This window comes from Balearica regulorum, chromosome 14 (assembly GCF_011004875.1).
Source record: "Balearica regulorum gibbericeps isolate bBalReg1 chromosome 14, bBalReg1.pri, whole genome shotgun sequence".
Lineage (NCBI taxonomy): Eukaryota > Metazoa > Chordata > Aves > Gruiformes > Gruidae > Balearica > Balearica regulorum.
This window is the reverse complement of record NC_046197.1, coordinates 8282569-8297497: the sequence shown is the minus strand read 5'-3', so window position 1 is coordinate 8297497 and position 14929 is coordinate 8282569. Positions and strand designations below refer to the sequence as shown.

The 14929-nt window shown below is 34.3% G+C and overlaps 1 protein-coding gene across 3 annotated transcripts in view; it reads right to left on the bottom strand.

Moving 5' to 3' along the window:
* Nucleotides 1-14929, bottom strand: part of GABRB2 (gamma-aminobutyric acid type A receptor subunit beta2) — a 175865-nt gene that overhangs the window by 108517 nt on the left and 52419 nt on the right. For all 3 annotated transcript variants that reach the window (XM_075766498.1, XM_075766499.1, XM_075766497.1), the window contains exon 6: nt 6018-6238. In XM_075766498.1, the coding sequence (XP_075622613.1) occupies nt 6018-6238 (221 nt within the window). The remainder of the gene's footprint in view (nt 1-6017; nt 6239-14929) is intronic.

Here is a 14929-nt window from a genome sequence, read left to right as displayed (position 1 = left end):
TATCAAAAGTCAGGGGGACATTTTATATATCATATAAATACATTTAAGAAAGAACAAATCCAATCTACCGTAGCAACTATTTCTGCTATGTGTATTATATAAACCAGATATTTTAACATACAGAAATTTAAAGCCATATGTTTTTCTGAGTTCTGGCTGCATATCTTATTCAAGCTTTGCTCAATCTACTGTAAACTGATTGTTATCCTAGATTTCAATCTTGGTCCTCTAACTTTGCTTTTCTATATATGTTGTCAAATCACTAATATCCTGTTGCAAGTCCTCTTAATAACCAACACACAGTAATTTTCCATGTAACGACTTTTAATTTAAGACTATATGTTGCAATTTTCTACCATTTCAGTGATTTAAGTATATCATCTATTGAATGTCCTGGTCTTGGCAGCAAAGAAGAATTTTCTGCCAGATGGAATATGAAAATAATATGAAATAAAAGATTTTTTAAATTGAAAAAAAGAATGTTCGGTCATATTTGTAAATACCATACTGCAACTGCAATGCAAAAAAAGCATTTTCCCAAAACATAAATAGCTGGCAGCTATCCCTCAGAAATAAAAATCCCTCTATGCCTAAAAGTAACCAGTATGCTGTCTTCTGTAAAAAATTGGTCACAATTCAGTTACACCCTTAACTAATGCCCTGTAGCAGTGAATAGGGCAGGCTATGAGGACTTCATAACTACCATATAGATGTCTACATTCATTATTAGCCATTTTTCTCTCTCTCCCCTCCATTTCAGAGACAGCATAAGCCAGGTGCTTACAAAACTGCCTCCTGGTACTGCCCGAGATTACCTTCATGATGTTACATCTAATCAGATCTGACATGCATACCATGTATGGGTTCTGTTAGGAAAAACAAAGAAAACAATGTTAAGGGATCTCCACTTGCTATATCCAAAAGAGAAATTAAACTACAGAGGCATAAAAGAAAGGGATGGTTATATTTATACATTACCAATTTGGTAATAAGATCACTTGCAGTTCAATGAATTTGGATATGGCAATCAAAGTAAATGAAACCAAATTCACAGAAACATATATGCACGCACACATTTATATATAGATGCATGGGTAGGCAAAAGTAATAATTTAAGACTAATATTTAAAGGAATCTCAATTTAGTAGAATGCATCTCAAAGGAAGAATATGCCACCACAAGTATAAGCTAAAGTAAATTAATGTAGCAAGAATAGCAGTGATTTTCAGAACAGCAATAGTGTACAGGAGTTTTTTTAAATCATACGTGGAAATTAATATTAAGCAGGCATTTTTAAGGTATGTGGAAATTAATACTAAGCAGGCATTAAATATATCACTACTGTGGACACTTTAAATCACAATAACTTTGAATTAATTGTAGATGAAATAGCTAGTTAAAGCTATAAAAGTGAAACCTTAACATTAGAATCACATCATTGATTGCCATATGGTCCAGCAAAGGCAAAGCAGAATACGGGCAATCACATAATTCTGTTGTGTTACCAGCATGTGCATTTGCCCCATCCACCCCAGTGTTTGAAAGACATTTTAGCCAGAAAGCCTGAGACCTGCTCAGTGGAGTCTAAGGAGGAGGGGGAAGGATCTTCTGCATTTCATCACAAAAATTTGTCCATGGATCATTAATAATTAGGACATATAAGAAGGGGTTTATGAGGGTAATTATCCAACTATGACAGACCTATACTGATAAATCAGGTTTGTCTCTTGCCCCTGGTAATCCCCTCTATAGTCCTCCTTGAAAACAGGCTACATTCTGAAAAGGACAGGCAGATAGAAGTCTCACAAACTGGAAAAGAAAAAGCTGGAAATCAACATACTTCTTTTCAAAATAATAATAATATGGCCTTTGCAACATCTTCTTACCCAAACAATGTAACATTTTGATATATGTATTACAAACATGTACACAGATGCAGTCAAGATTTCTCTAAAACAATCTCATCCAAATAACTGAGACCAAAGAAAAATTCTTCATCCAGACTCATTACCCATTGTGGCTTTAAACGTCGTCTTTTTCTTTTAACCCAAATGTGTGACAAAAGCTAAGGAAAAACCCTTAACCATAACATTCTTTTTTTCACTTGAAAAACAAATAGGATTATATTTCCTCCAAAACTCAGGACAGAGAACGTGTATTTATATAAGAGGGGGAGAGCTATATGGTGACCTATCTACTGTATTCACTCTAAATGCAGCAAATAACCTCAAGGACCATCCTCCACAAGTTTTAGTACAGCATATGGTAAAATGACAAAAAGAAAGATTTTTATTATTAAACTGACATTGCTAGGTTGCCATTTCCATGCAAGTAAGAATAATAATTGTTTCATTTCTAATAATAGCTGTTAACTTTAATCGACAGTCCTCCCGGGACTAGAGGCTATTTAGTCACTCTTGCACAAGAAAACAAAATGGACTTTATGAATATCCTATGGTCAAAAGCTGGTCCTTTTCTTGCCATGTCCCCAACTATTAGGTTTCTGTTCATGTTGTATAGTCTCTATAGCAGAACACACTGCCCCTCCAAGAAACAAGAGGTGTCCTTCTCCTCTTTGCTGTTCAAGTACATAGTTGCAATAGGCCCTGTGACAAGTGCGGCCCCTAATCTTTTGTGATGGTTAGGGGGATACAGGGTGACAGTCATCTTACTACTGCCCTCAGTGTACAATTCATTTTCAGGGGAATGAAGGCAGAACTCACATCCAACATTCATCTTGTACCAGTGCACAGGGCAAGGAGAACACTTGAAATGTACCAAGCAGAGTCTTAAGAGGGATGTAAGAATTGATAATCACAAATATGAGATTGCTAGGTATACTGGAATGTTATAAAATCATTTCCTCATCTGAAATTCTTGGCCTAGAAAAAAAATTCTTCTAAACACCTTTACTTTGGGCTGTGCGCAATTCTACAATAGAAACAACATACAAAATTATTCTAAAATCATTTTGGATACCATATTGTGATCACAAGTATTGAAGAAAAAACTCTGGGAAATAAAGGATCAAAGCACTATTAATGTTTCATCTAAATACCTTAAGCAACTTTTAGTAAAAAAAAAAAAATAAATATTTCTATTACATCATAAAAGATATTAAAACTGATTTGCTATATATGCTCAATGAAAAGGAGGAATGGTTTCATGAAGACAATGAAGCAGTACCAATTCAGCTAAAAAACCCCCAACAACTAAGTTCGTTCTTGCGGTGGTCCAGAATATTTTCTGCAAACTATTTTCAGCCAGTTACCTTAAAAAGAATATTTTAAAAGCACACAGTCTTAAAAATTGTGAAAAGCAGAATTGTTAAAAAAGGCAAACCTAAACTTTTAATTGCCTTTTTTTTTTTTTAAGCCATCAATACCTTGTTTCTTTGGGGAAACAAACAAACAAAACTCCCAAAACCTTAGAAAAAGTATTTTTCATGGATGAAAAGTTTCTAAAGAAAATCTTTCTTTTACTTGATTCTTCTATTATACAACTTTTTGTGAGCTCTACTTACTGTTTACCAGCATTCTCAAAAATAGAAATTAAGAGGGATTATTAAGGAGTCAGAATGAAAATGAACTGTCACAAGTAGCAATAAAATTCAGAATTATTGAAAACATTACACCCAACATTATTATGATTTTTCAGAATAAATTATGAAAACACCATGATTTCAGAGTCTTTAACAGAAAGCTACAACAAAAACCCTTGTTATGCTCTTATTGCTCTCACTCCATTAATGCAAATGTGTGTTAAGTAGTTGTTTTCTATTTCACTTTACTGTAAATGCAACGTTGCACCATTTTAAGGAACCAAGTATCTGTTGTTTCATTGAACAATAACAAAACCTCCAGACTCGCTCCCAGCCACATTGCCAAAGCCTGAACTGCTCTCACACAGAAAACAACTTGACACAATGCAAATTGGCAAATATGAATAACCAGCACGAAAGAACAGAATCTGTAAATTAAAGTGAATTCCATTTCGTTATATGTGGCAAAATGTTTCCCTATGGTTCACAAGAGAGTATCTGATCTGTGTTACAGATCTAACAATAAAATACATTGTTTCAGTCTCTGCAAAAAAAAAAAAAAAAAAAAAAAATTATTTTTGCATGTTTGAAGAAAATTCTTTACCTGGTCTCATGTTTCATCAACACTGCCATGCTGCTGCTCTTCACTTCACTTACATACTTTCCTACTGTGGTCATACTTCTGCTATGTACCAGATGTAGCTACTTAATTTTATTTCTTTTAGTAGCTATCACAGCCCTTTATTTTTCTTCCTTTACAAGTAAAAAAATAATCTGTCAGCCATAAAAGGTAGTGCTGTTCCTTACATGTAGAGGAAGCTAAGGAGCCAGGAAAAACCCAGATCTTTTCCACCAAGTGGAAGATGTTCTAGGTTCTACTATGAAGGATGAAATCAGCATCTTGAACATTAGGCAAGTGCCTCAAAACCCTGAAGTACCTGCTAAGTGAACATTTTCATGCTTTTCACCCCCCTTTTCTTGGGGTGAATCACCATCTGGCAGAGACTGCAAGAGTCCAGGGATCATCCAGACAGAAGGCATTTGAAGCCTGACTCCAGTACAGTGGTGAAAGCACTGATCGAGTCTCTCTCAGTCTCGAGAATGGTTTCTACCTAAGAGCTAGAAGCCACCCGTCCTGAGAAAGGCGCTTCCTGGCACAAGAGACTGGCTAAACGTTATCACCCTCGAAATTTTCAACTTTGGGCGTGAAAATTGAAATCAAATGCCAAAAGCGTTAAGCCTGAAATCCTAGAACGGCTTAGGACTTAGTTTTAGACATTTGAGTTCCAATTTAGGTAGCCACGTTCTAAAGAAAAGCCTTTAAAGAGAAACATATTAATACATACCAAGATTAGTTCCATTTGCTCAGCTGTCTCATTAATCTAAGTAGTTCATGGTAAGGATTTCCAGAAACACCTGCATGTCAAAGTGCAATAACAAAACTAGAGGCACCCAGATCAGTGGCTTATAATAAATGATCTTAACTAGGTATGAACTTCACAGTCCGTGTTTGCTCAACTGACAGAACTAAATATGTAAGACTGTGCTGCTCTCCTTTACAGCTGGGTAGAAAATAACCAAGTTAAAAGCCCATGCTTCTTGACGTAATAGTTATAGGCAGACAACAGAAAAATCTCACTGAAAATGAAAGAAATACACTAATAAAAGTTTTCAGAATTAGCTTCCCAACAATTACTATTGTGTATTATCCTCAACATGAAAATACGAGACATTCTAGATTTAAGTTCTGCAGTATTTTCTTTTTTTAACCCAGTCAATGCTTTCTTTCTATTTTGTTTCTCACAATACTAAGCCATCTTCCGTAGGAATATATTTAAAATACTTTCTCAGTAATTATTTTTTCTATAAACACTGCTAAATAGACATTTTCCCCTAGTTTTGAGAACGTCTCAAGACTGAAGTTCTTCTGCTGATTTCTCGAGTCCCCACTGTCCATAGAGTCATATGCAATAACAGCATCAGACTAAAAAATGTTTCCAGTGAAAAGCAGAAATCTGATTCATCTGGGTAGTATACAAACCAATCTAACATTTAATCAAAAACCATTTATAAAATACACCATTTAGTTAAACTTTCAATTCAGCGGTCACACATTTTCCTCCTCTAATCCTCATTTTGTATTTCTTATTTGAATTCCCTTGAGGAAGCAGTTCTAAAACTGGCTTTTAATCCAGAATGAGTTTTTAAAATAGTATTTACAGTTTTATCTGTTCTTAATACAAGTGTCTGAACTGTACTAAAAATGGCAGTTTATCTCCAAAATTTATATTAAAAAATATCTTTATCCATTCTTAGAATACTCAAGTTAAAATTGTTTCTGGAATATCATCAGTTATACAGAATACAGCAATAAAAAGAATAGCATTAAAAAAGGCAAAGAATGAGTTTTAATTTGAAGCCATGATTAAAAGACTAAAAATAAAAGACAGAAGAGAGAGAAATGGTTCGCACTGACCTGAGTCCATAAAGGACTGTCCCATCTGGATGCAAACGGATCATTCTGTTCTTCACAGTGACACCATGTACAAATGACTTCTTGTCATTCAGAAAATAGGTATCGGGAACCCAGAGCTGATCAGCTACTCTGTTGTCCAGAGTAAGGTTTAGAGGTATTACATTATACGACAGCCTCTTATCCCTCCAGGCTTGCTGAAAGTACATTGTCAACGTATAGTCCTGTGGTTATAAAAACAAACAAACAGAAAAGTTTGAAACAGGCAGCATACATATGCAAAACAAACAAACTAACAAAAGCAAATACACATTTATTCATTGTGACTGTTCTTAAAGGCAAATATTTCTGTTCAGAATTTCCCTTAGTAGATTTATTTATTTTTACAGTACTGAACATCTTGTCTATACATAATAACAGAAGATGGGATATTTACATTTTACGAATGACTTGGGAGTTCTCATTTCAATATTGAGAGGCAAAATGAAAAAAAGTTTGTAGACACTTAACAGTCTCTGATTTCTGTAGCACTTCACAACCCTGAGAGTTCCAGGAAACAGGAATATTCACAGATCTGAATTTCGTCTCATGGCCTGGTCCACTGTATTCAACAGAGCTTTGGATCAGGCCTTGTATCTCTGAAGTTGCAGCTATCACCTAAACACTTCTCTACATTAAAATCTCTTCAAAGTCTGTTAACTTTCCCCTGGGCACTGAAATCAATGGGAAGCCTGAGGTTTCTATGCTACAGAGTCTTAGTTTTCTACTTAATTTTACAGATGAAGTAACTCTGGTTACTTCAATGGACCAATTCAAAGAGCACAATTAAGCATCTGGGTAAATATCTGCAGTATTCTGAGACTTCCTTTGTCTTGATGCAGGCCACTAATGTACAGTACTTCGGAGATGTTTTGTTCTTTTGGTCTTTTAGAGAACAATAGAAATACAACAATTATATTTTTTGTAAGACCTGTTATACAGAGGAAGAATATTAATTACATATTAGTCTACACTAAAAACACTCCAAAAATAATATACAAAGGAGCTGTATATCTGACCATGGATCACTGGATCAAGGGCTGTAAAACAAAACCGAAGGAATACCAAATATTCTAAAACCAATATTTTGTTTTGCTTGTTCTACAGAAGTCATAAAGAGGCCTCAGACTATTTTGATTTAGAATTCATATTTAACAAGGACTTCATTAAACAGTGAGCACTGTTAGCTTACAAAAGGTTGTTTTCAACAGAAAGTCAACAAAAGCTGCTGTGATTATCAGCAATCTCAGGATCCAGCCGTGCCAGGGTATAAAGGTCCATATCTATGCATCTCACCTAACTTAGAATAAATAATTAGCTATGGTGACTACATCTCACAAGCTAATTTATAGCACTGCATAACAGAGAAAATCATGCAAGATATGAACATCTTATTCTGTAAAATGCAATGTTAATTCTTAATAGCTACTTCATATTTTAAAGGAGAGACCACTATGAAACTATGTTTTTCTTACAGTTGTCAAATATTAATCTTACTGCTAAAATACTTTAAAAGCACCTGCCACAACTGTATTTTACAAGCATTTTCTTTTTAAAAAAATATATTTGACACATGAACGCTATACAGAACTTCTCACAAAATAGAAAAGCAAAACTTTCTTATTTTTCCCTGACTAAACTTAAAAAAAAATAAAAATCTACAAAATCTACAAAAATGCCCCTGTAAGAAATCATTGAAATTTACTTTAAAAAAAAAAAAAGGTAAGTTTTGTATTTCTAGAAATTATCTTTTTACAGGACAGCCTAGGACCTGATAAACACCAATTCTCACAAAAAGGTCCATGGAAAAGTCACCTTCTTTGGTGAATGGGAAAACAGACACTAAATTTCTTCTACTGCTCTGCAGAGAGGTGGGATTCATCCTACTTCAAGCCCTGAAGACACATGTCTCTCCACTGTATATTTATATTAAAGTAATATAATAATATAATAAATAATACACAATATAAAAATTATATTAATATATTAAAATAATTACTATATTGCTTATATAACAGAACATGCTTCCCTCCTTACACCTCAGTAAAAGCAGAAAAGGAGGAACAAAACTAAACATGCATGGTTCAGTGCATAAAAATGAAGTACATAAAACTGTAAATTTGGAGCACTGATATAGCTGAAAGAAAAGCCAAGTCACCAGGCTGGAGTTCAGAATCAAAACACACTGTGTTCCAGAAACAGAGCTGGTGTTCCAACTAAAAATTATTTGTCATCTGTTGGCCCTCGTTTTCAGATGTGACTGGAGTTTCTGATGGTCAAAACAGGACATCTTAAGTTTGTTTGTTTTTTTTTTTTTTTTAATAAAACCCTCACAACCTTTTGAATTCAGGTGTTTGGGTGTTTTTTTACTTATTACTAAAAATAAATATGTTACAAGCTACATATTTCAAAGTATAAGTGATTAGTTAGGGCAAAAAAAAAAAAAAAAAAAAGGAAAACCTGTCCCATAAGCTGCAATTCATTCTTCAGAAAGGAGGCATGTTTTCAAAATCCCAAATGAAACAGTAACTCAAAAAGAAACGCGCAAGTACAAAATGTTCATGAAGTATCCGAAGGGCCTTTATGATTTAACACATGGTTGTCTAGCAGACATACTACAAGAAAAAAGTCTGCTAATCTCACATTAAATATGGGAAATCCCCTCTGTTCTAAGGATAAACATCAAAACAAACACGCAAATATCTTGTCTCTTTAGGAAGACAGGCACACAAAAGAAGTAGAGAAATAGAGGCGGCTAGTAAAGGATGCTTTTAATTTGTTATGGGCTCAGCATCCTACTAAATTCACAGGATGGGATTGCTCAAAGCTTAATGTAAGTATGAAGATGAAACAGGAGTGAATTCATTTAAAAAGCCTAACAAGAGGCAGTAATTACAATGAGTCGAAAGAAACATTAAACCAAACTTCACGATGACTGTGCCCGTATGTACCATGGCACAGACATAAACCACAAAGGTACAGACTATTTACAATACAGACATACAGAGACACGTCATACAAATATAAATAAATAGGCTCATCAGATACACTGAGCACCTGAAGTCTGAAACACTGTACAAAATTTTATTAGTACAGAAAAGTTACAAGCAAAATCTAGATATAAATAGGCAAATACTGTATTTTCTGTAAATAAAGAACTATTATAATTTGTATAGCTTTCATTATTATTCCATCGTTCATACACATTTAAATTTAATAAACTTTTTTATTGTGTCCAGATGCGGACATTTAGGCAACAAAAATGGATGGTTACTCCTATTCTATCCCGATCAAAAAAACCATCTCTCCTTTTTTCCTCACCTGTTAAAGTTCAGCTTCCCAGTTATCATCATCTTTATTTCACACAATGAACAGAAGAGCAGCAAATATGAGACAAACTTAATCTTAAAGCAAATTTTCTCATATAAATAAAAAAAGTAACAAATAGTTTATTAGCATATTTATGAGTAACTTCTATCCTGAACATTATCTTTGTGCAAACACTTTTAGTTCCTGGAATCATATATACGCTGGGAAAAATTAAATCTTCAATTTAGATAAGTAGAATTGTTATGGACATCCAAACTGTCAGTTAATGACCATCAAGTTCAAAGATCCAAGGGAAGATACTGCACAGGAAAGCATCAAATCTGAAAACCAGCACTCTTATTTATATTCTTTCTTTTCATTAATACTCTCAAATAAAAGTTTTCTTAAGCCAAAAAAAGAAGTGTCGGTTTGGGCCTATTATTAGCTTAAAAAGATTAGAACGCGGGCCTTAGCTACAGCCACCCGTGGGCCAATAACCAAAACGTCTGTTGCTGGTCCACTTTTTATATTGGAAAAAGAACCAAGGCAAAAAAGGAAATAAATATCATGAATGTTCATAATGACAGTGGGAATCTAATGCAAAAGACTGTGCCAAATGTAAATTTTTTTCAAAGCATGAGGATAAGGTCCAATGTGAGAAAAACAACATTTAAAATATAGCTCACTCTTCTACGTTACATAAAACAGGACTGATTCACAGAGCAGCTTAAAAATGTATACCAATGGTTGTATTAACAGGGATATAACACAGCTACTGAAATACTGTAGTGTAGGAAGTAACAAAATCAGGAAACTTCGGAGGAGAAAAATGAGTAAGTAGAAGGAACATTCTGTATATTATAAATACAACATATAGCAGCATGGAGTTGAAGTTATTTATCTCTACTCATCAGTAATGAATGGAGAACTCATTTGTGGTTTGGCGTAAGTCCACTTCTCATCACTTTCCTAGTTATTCCTAACTTGTAAAAATACTTTACTATATTTCCCAGTATGGCATTTTATGGCTAAATAATTTCCTTCTGAAAATGCTTGAAGCTGAAGATTTTGCAGGAATGCTATATTTATTTACCACATATGTTTTAAAAGCTGTCTGTTGATGAAGTGTTTAAGCATGCCATTAAGTAAATTATTAAAAGTATATATCTACATGGCAAAGTGCATTTTAATATATTAAAGGCTATTATATACTTTAGAAGAAAGGAGCAAGTGTTAATTCTACCCCCTGCTCAGACTCAAATGAAGCTATCACTGACATGCGCGGTTTCTACAGTGGGAAGCGCGCAGCATGTTGCGCTACTCAAATGGTATATAAAACAATCCAAAACAAAGCACTTCAAGATAAAGAAGCTTCAGTGGATTTATTTCAAAAGCAATGGCATTCCCCGAGTGCCGGTTGACAATCCTTTCAATCCTCATTTTGTTTAAAACCAACCACTACGATGTGTCCAGTACATAATTTTCTTGACATGAGTGTGAGGTAATTAACATTAAAAGTCTGCTCTGTTAACAGGAGAGACACCACAAAGTGACTTACATAAAAGTGGAACAAATGGTTGAAAGAACGGGTGATACCAAAGTAGTGTCAAAATAGTCATATGCCCTTTCAAAAAAGGGTTTTTCACATTCTGTAAATCTTTACTTCAAAAAAAATGACAATGATACAGAGTTCAAGTTGAACTCTCTCAACCTGTCAAGTCCCACTTCCCAGGCTGGCTTCAAATCCATGAAACACTTCTAGTTAATTGTGTCTCCTAAAACTTATCAGGTAGTTTTTCTTGACAGAATTGTATGGTCTAAAGTCTACGATCTTTCCAAAAAAGACAAGATCCCAACTAGTAAGCTTATAATTTATTCTGCAGCAACTATCCCAGAATTATTCATCAGCAATTCTCATTTCTCAGCTGAACAAATAAACAAAGATGGGCTGGTTTATCTCCTACAACAGTTCTCAGAAAAACACAGTATTATTGAATCAAGAGACTTGTGTATGAAAGCCAAACGATTGTCAGCAGAGCTTGACTCCTAGGCATAAAACTTAGTACTGATTATATGAAATCCGTAGTAAGAAACTGCTTACCATTTCAGTGACAATATCATGAATTTGTGTCTCCTTAGCACTACTGACAGTAGCTAATATTTATATTGTTTCTATACAGTGATTTATACATTGCACTGCGATGCAGTGACATTAAATGTCATGCACTGAAGTGAAATAAAGCAGTTACGGCTGACATGTTTCCTGTAATGTCAATTAGTTTAGCAAGACACTGTGACACTTGATTTTAATTTCTGACAAGTCACCCCGACTGAACCATGATACTGCACTTTTACGGAGCAAGCAATCTGCATGTCATTCCAGTCAAAAAGGATCAGCTGTATGTCTTTAGCTCTCTCTGATTTGCTTGTCTCTTGATAATAAGAGGAAGATTGATTAAAGTGAACTTCTACTGAAAACTGTAATCTAACTGCTATTTGCTTAAGAGAGTCACATATATCAGATGAACAATGCAAATGCAAAGATGAATAAATGCAAACCATGCTCACTTTAAAGAGAAGTTATGGAAACAGTATTTTTCTGCCTTACAGAAAATTACACGCTATTATTATTTAGTCATGTCTTTGAAATAGAATAAAATATTTTAAGCCACAAGAAATATTTTAAAAGTTTATTTAAATTTGAATTTCAAATTTTTCTTTACTTATGTGTCACATAAAAAATAGGAATTCCCATTTCCCAGGGAAGAGGGAATAATTCTGAGATCACAGATCATTTTCTGTGCAATTGTACAATCCTACAGATATTCAGAAAGGTAAAGATCTACATCAGAAATCATATTTATATTGCTTTTATATAAGGCTTCCCTTGTTGTAGCCTACCATTAATAGTATTGCAAAAGAGTAAAAAAAATTATTGAGAATATTAAAGAAAAAATAATTAAAATCATAGCTTCTTAAATAGAGTGGAAGTAAACTGGTGATTAAGCAGAACTGGAGAGCCAACTGGAAAGTTTAATGAGAGCAGATGGTGACCTAAGCTATTGTTTTGCCAGACTCAAAAGCAATAACCCAGAAACAGCTACCAGAAACCTGCATGTCTTACTGATACTTCGCATTGGAAAAGATAATAATAATAATAAAAAAAAAAATTCCAAGATAAGAATATAGTAGTTGATAGTGATAAATCTGGCTGAAACACGAGAACTGAGGTTGTGTTTAGGTGCAGAGCTGAACATTTGGATGAGTGCTCTTTTTCCTGATGCTTTATAGTTTCTTGAGTTGCCAGCGTATAAACAAAGCCTTAAGAATGCATTTAGAAACTGAAAGAATTGCCAAGTTAATGCTGCTCCATATCACTGTAATTAACTTCCAAACAACTTACAAGATTAATAATAAAAAGCAATAGATGTTCATTTAAAGCATATAATACATATTTTTAAGATAAGTATTTTGCAATATTTTTTCAAGGAAAACATTGAAATGAATAAACATTCTCAGAATGTATTTGTTCTTAAATATAGTCTTGCTTCCTTCGATCAAGGAGATGCCTCTCCATCAAGGCAAGGAGACTCCGACGACAAGAGTGCCTTTAACATGCCTGTTACTATGCGAGCTAGCTCTGTCTGCCTTTTCACATCTAAGATGGATGCATAACAATCCCTAAATTCCCAACAGCAGGCTTTGGTCCAATAGAAACTGAAACTTAATCAGAATAAACCAGTTTGAGCTGCACTCGGCATTTTGCTACTAGAACAGGTTGTTTATTTACATTCTTCAGGTTGCCGAGAGAGAAAGCTGCTAGAGAATTTGGCTGCCCATCACAAAACCTGTTAAACTCATGAACAGTTACAGTTCTTCCCTTTAACGTACAGCCTGCTGACATTTAGGGAGTCCTGTATCACCTCACTGAACCTTACACACCAGAGCATTCGTTTTCTCTGAACTACTAGTAATTATCAGCAATTCAAAATATTTCAGTCTCAAGAACTAAAACCTGAAGTGCTCTGAGCAGAGCACTCTCAGTACAAGATCTAAACTTCCAAATGTTACTACACCAGTAGTTCCCTGGCGTCCAAACTAAACCACAAGCAAATTCCCAATTTATCTCACTAAGCAGTCACTGCTGCTGCTTCAGTCTTGCAAAGCACTGGTACCATGTTTACATTTGCAGATGATACAGTGAACCTTGGAGCTGTTTTGAAGTAATGGGAACACTCTGCTTACAAAACTATTGCAAACAGCAATAGTAACACTCCTGTCACTACATCATCAGTGATGACACAATCCTCCCCTTCAGACAGAATTTGTACACTCAGTCCTGTTGACAAATGCAGTATTCCAACAAAAATCTCACTTCTGTGATCTCATTTAATTGGGCTGCCTGAGGATGCACTTCTTGAAAAAGAAAAATACTATATGAATATTTTATTGGATCATTTTTATAGGCTAAAGAATTTACTTTGCTATATTTAGTTTGTTTTACTAAGCAGATTATTTTACTAGTATTTCCTTTCAGGTAAAAAGCTAGCTGTCTCCTCTGTTAGCAAAGGAGGAGCGTCTGCAAGGTAACTTCCACAACAGACATGCTGAAGAGAGCATATATATGTATATTCTTCATTTTCTTAAATATGCTCAAGTCATTTTTATATTCTGCTGTTCTGTTCTGGTACTCTCTGTTCTGTTCTGGCTACCTTCTGTTTCTCAAATCTACATCATGTTCCCTCTGTATCACAAAGTATCAAAACACCACAGGTGGCTTTCAGATACATTTTCTGGCCTTCAAGATTTATATTTTCTCCTATAAATTCTTTCACAGGTGAAAACACTATTAATTTTTTGCTTTGCTTGTGCAAGATTGAAATAAATAAAAGCTTATTAACCTATGTGAAAATGCTCTTTTGCTTGAGAGAGCGCCAAAGATAACCTCAGACAGCCTTCCTCTAACAGTTCGTAAAAAAAGATGAAGTATGGAATTTAATCAATACTAAGACAATATTTTCAGCAGTCTCAGCATTATACAATGAAAACATCATCTCCATTTTAAAGACAAAAACATAAAGAGAGAGCTGAGAGGCTCAAACTAAAGTATTCAGTCAGATTTTAGGATGCATCAGAGTGAAATTACTAATCAATCTGGGCAACCTTAAAATTTTTTCAAAATTTAACTTAAAATTTAAGTGGTCAACAGTCAAGAAAACCCTGCTGTACTAGTATTGGAAAAGTGGACAAAATCAGAGTACTTTTCTAAATGTTGCCCTAAACAAAGTGTCTGATAAAGCAATACAGATAACTCTCATTAACTCATAAAATGATTGCTTTCTTCAGTGTTTCTTGACACTGAACACTGTCACACTGTTCTGACTTGAAATATCTTTTAGTAAGATATAGATTCAGTTATTATACAGTTTTGTCAAGGCAGTTATGATTATCTTAGATTTGTAACACTTCTAAAACTAAATCATCATGGATATATTTAATAATAAATTAAAATTCTAAAGTAAGTTTTAAGATCAGCTCCCAAAACAATGTTCGCACGCATTAAACAG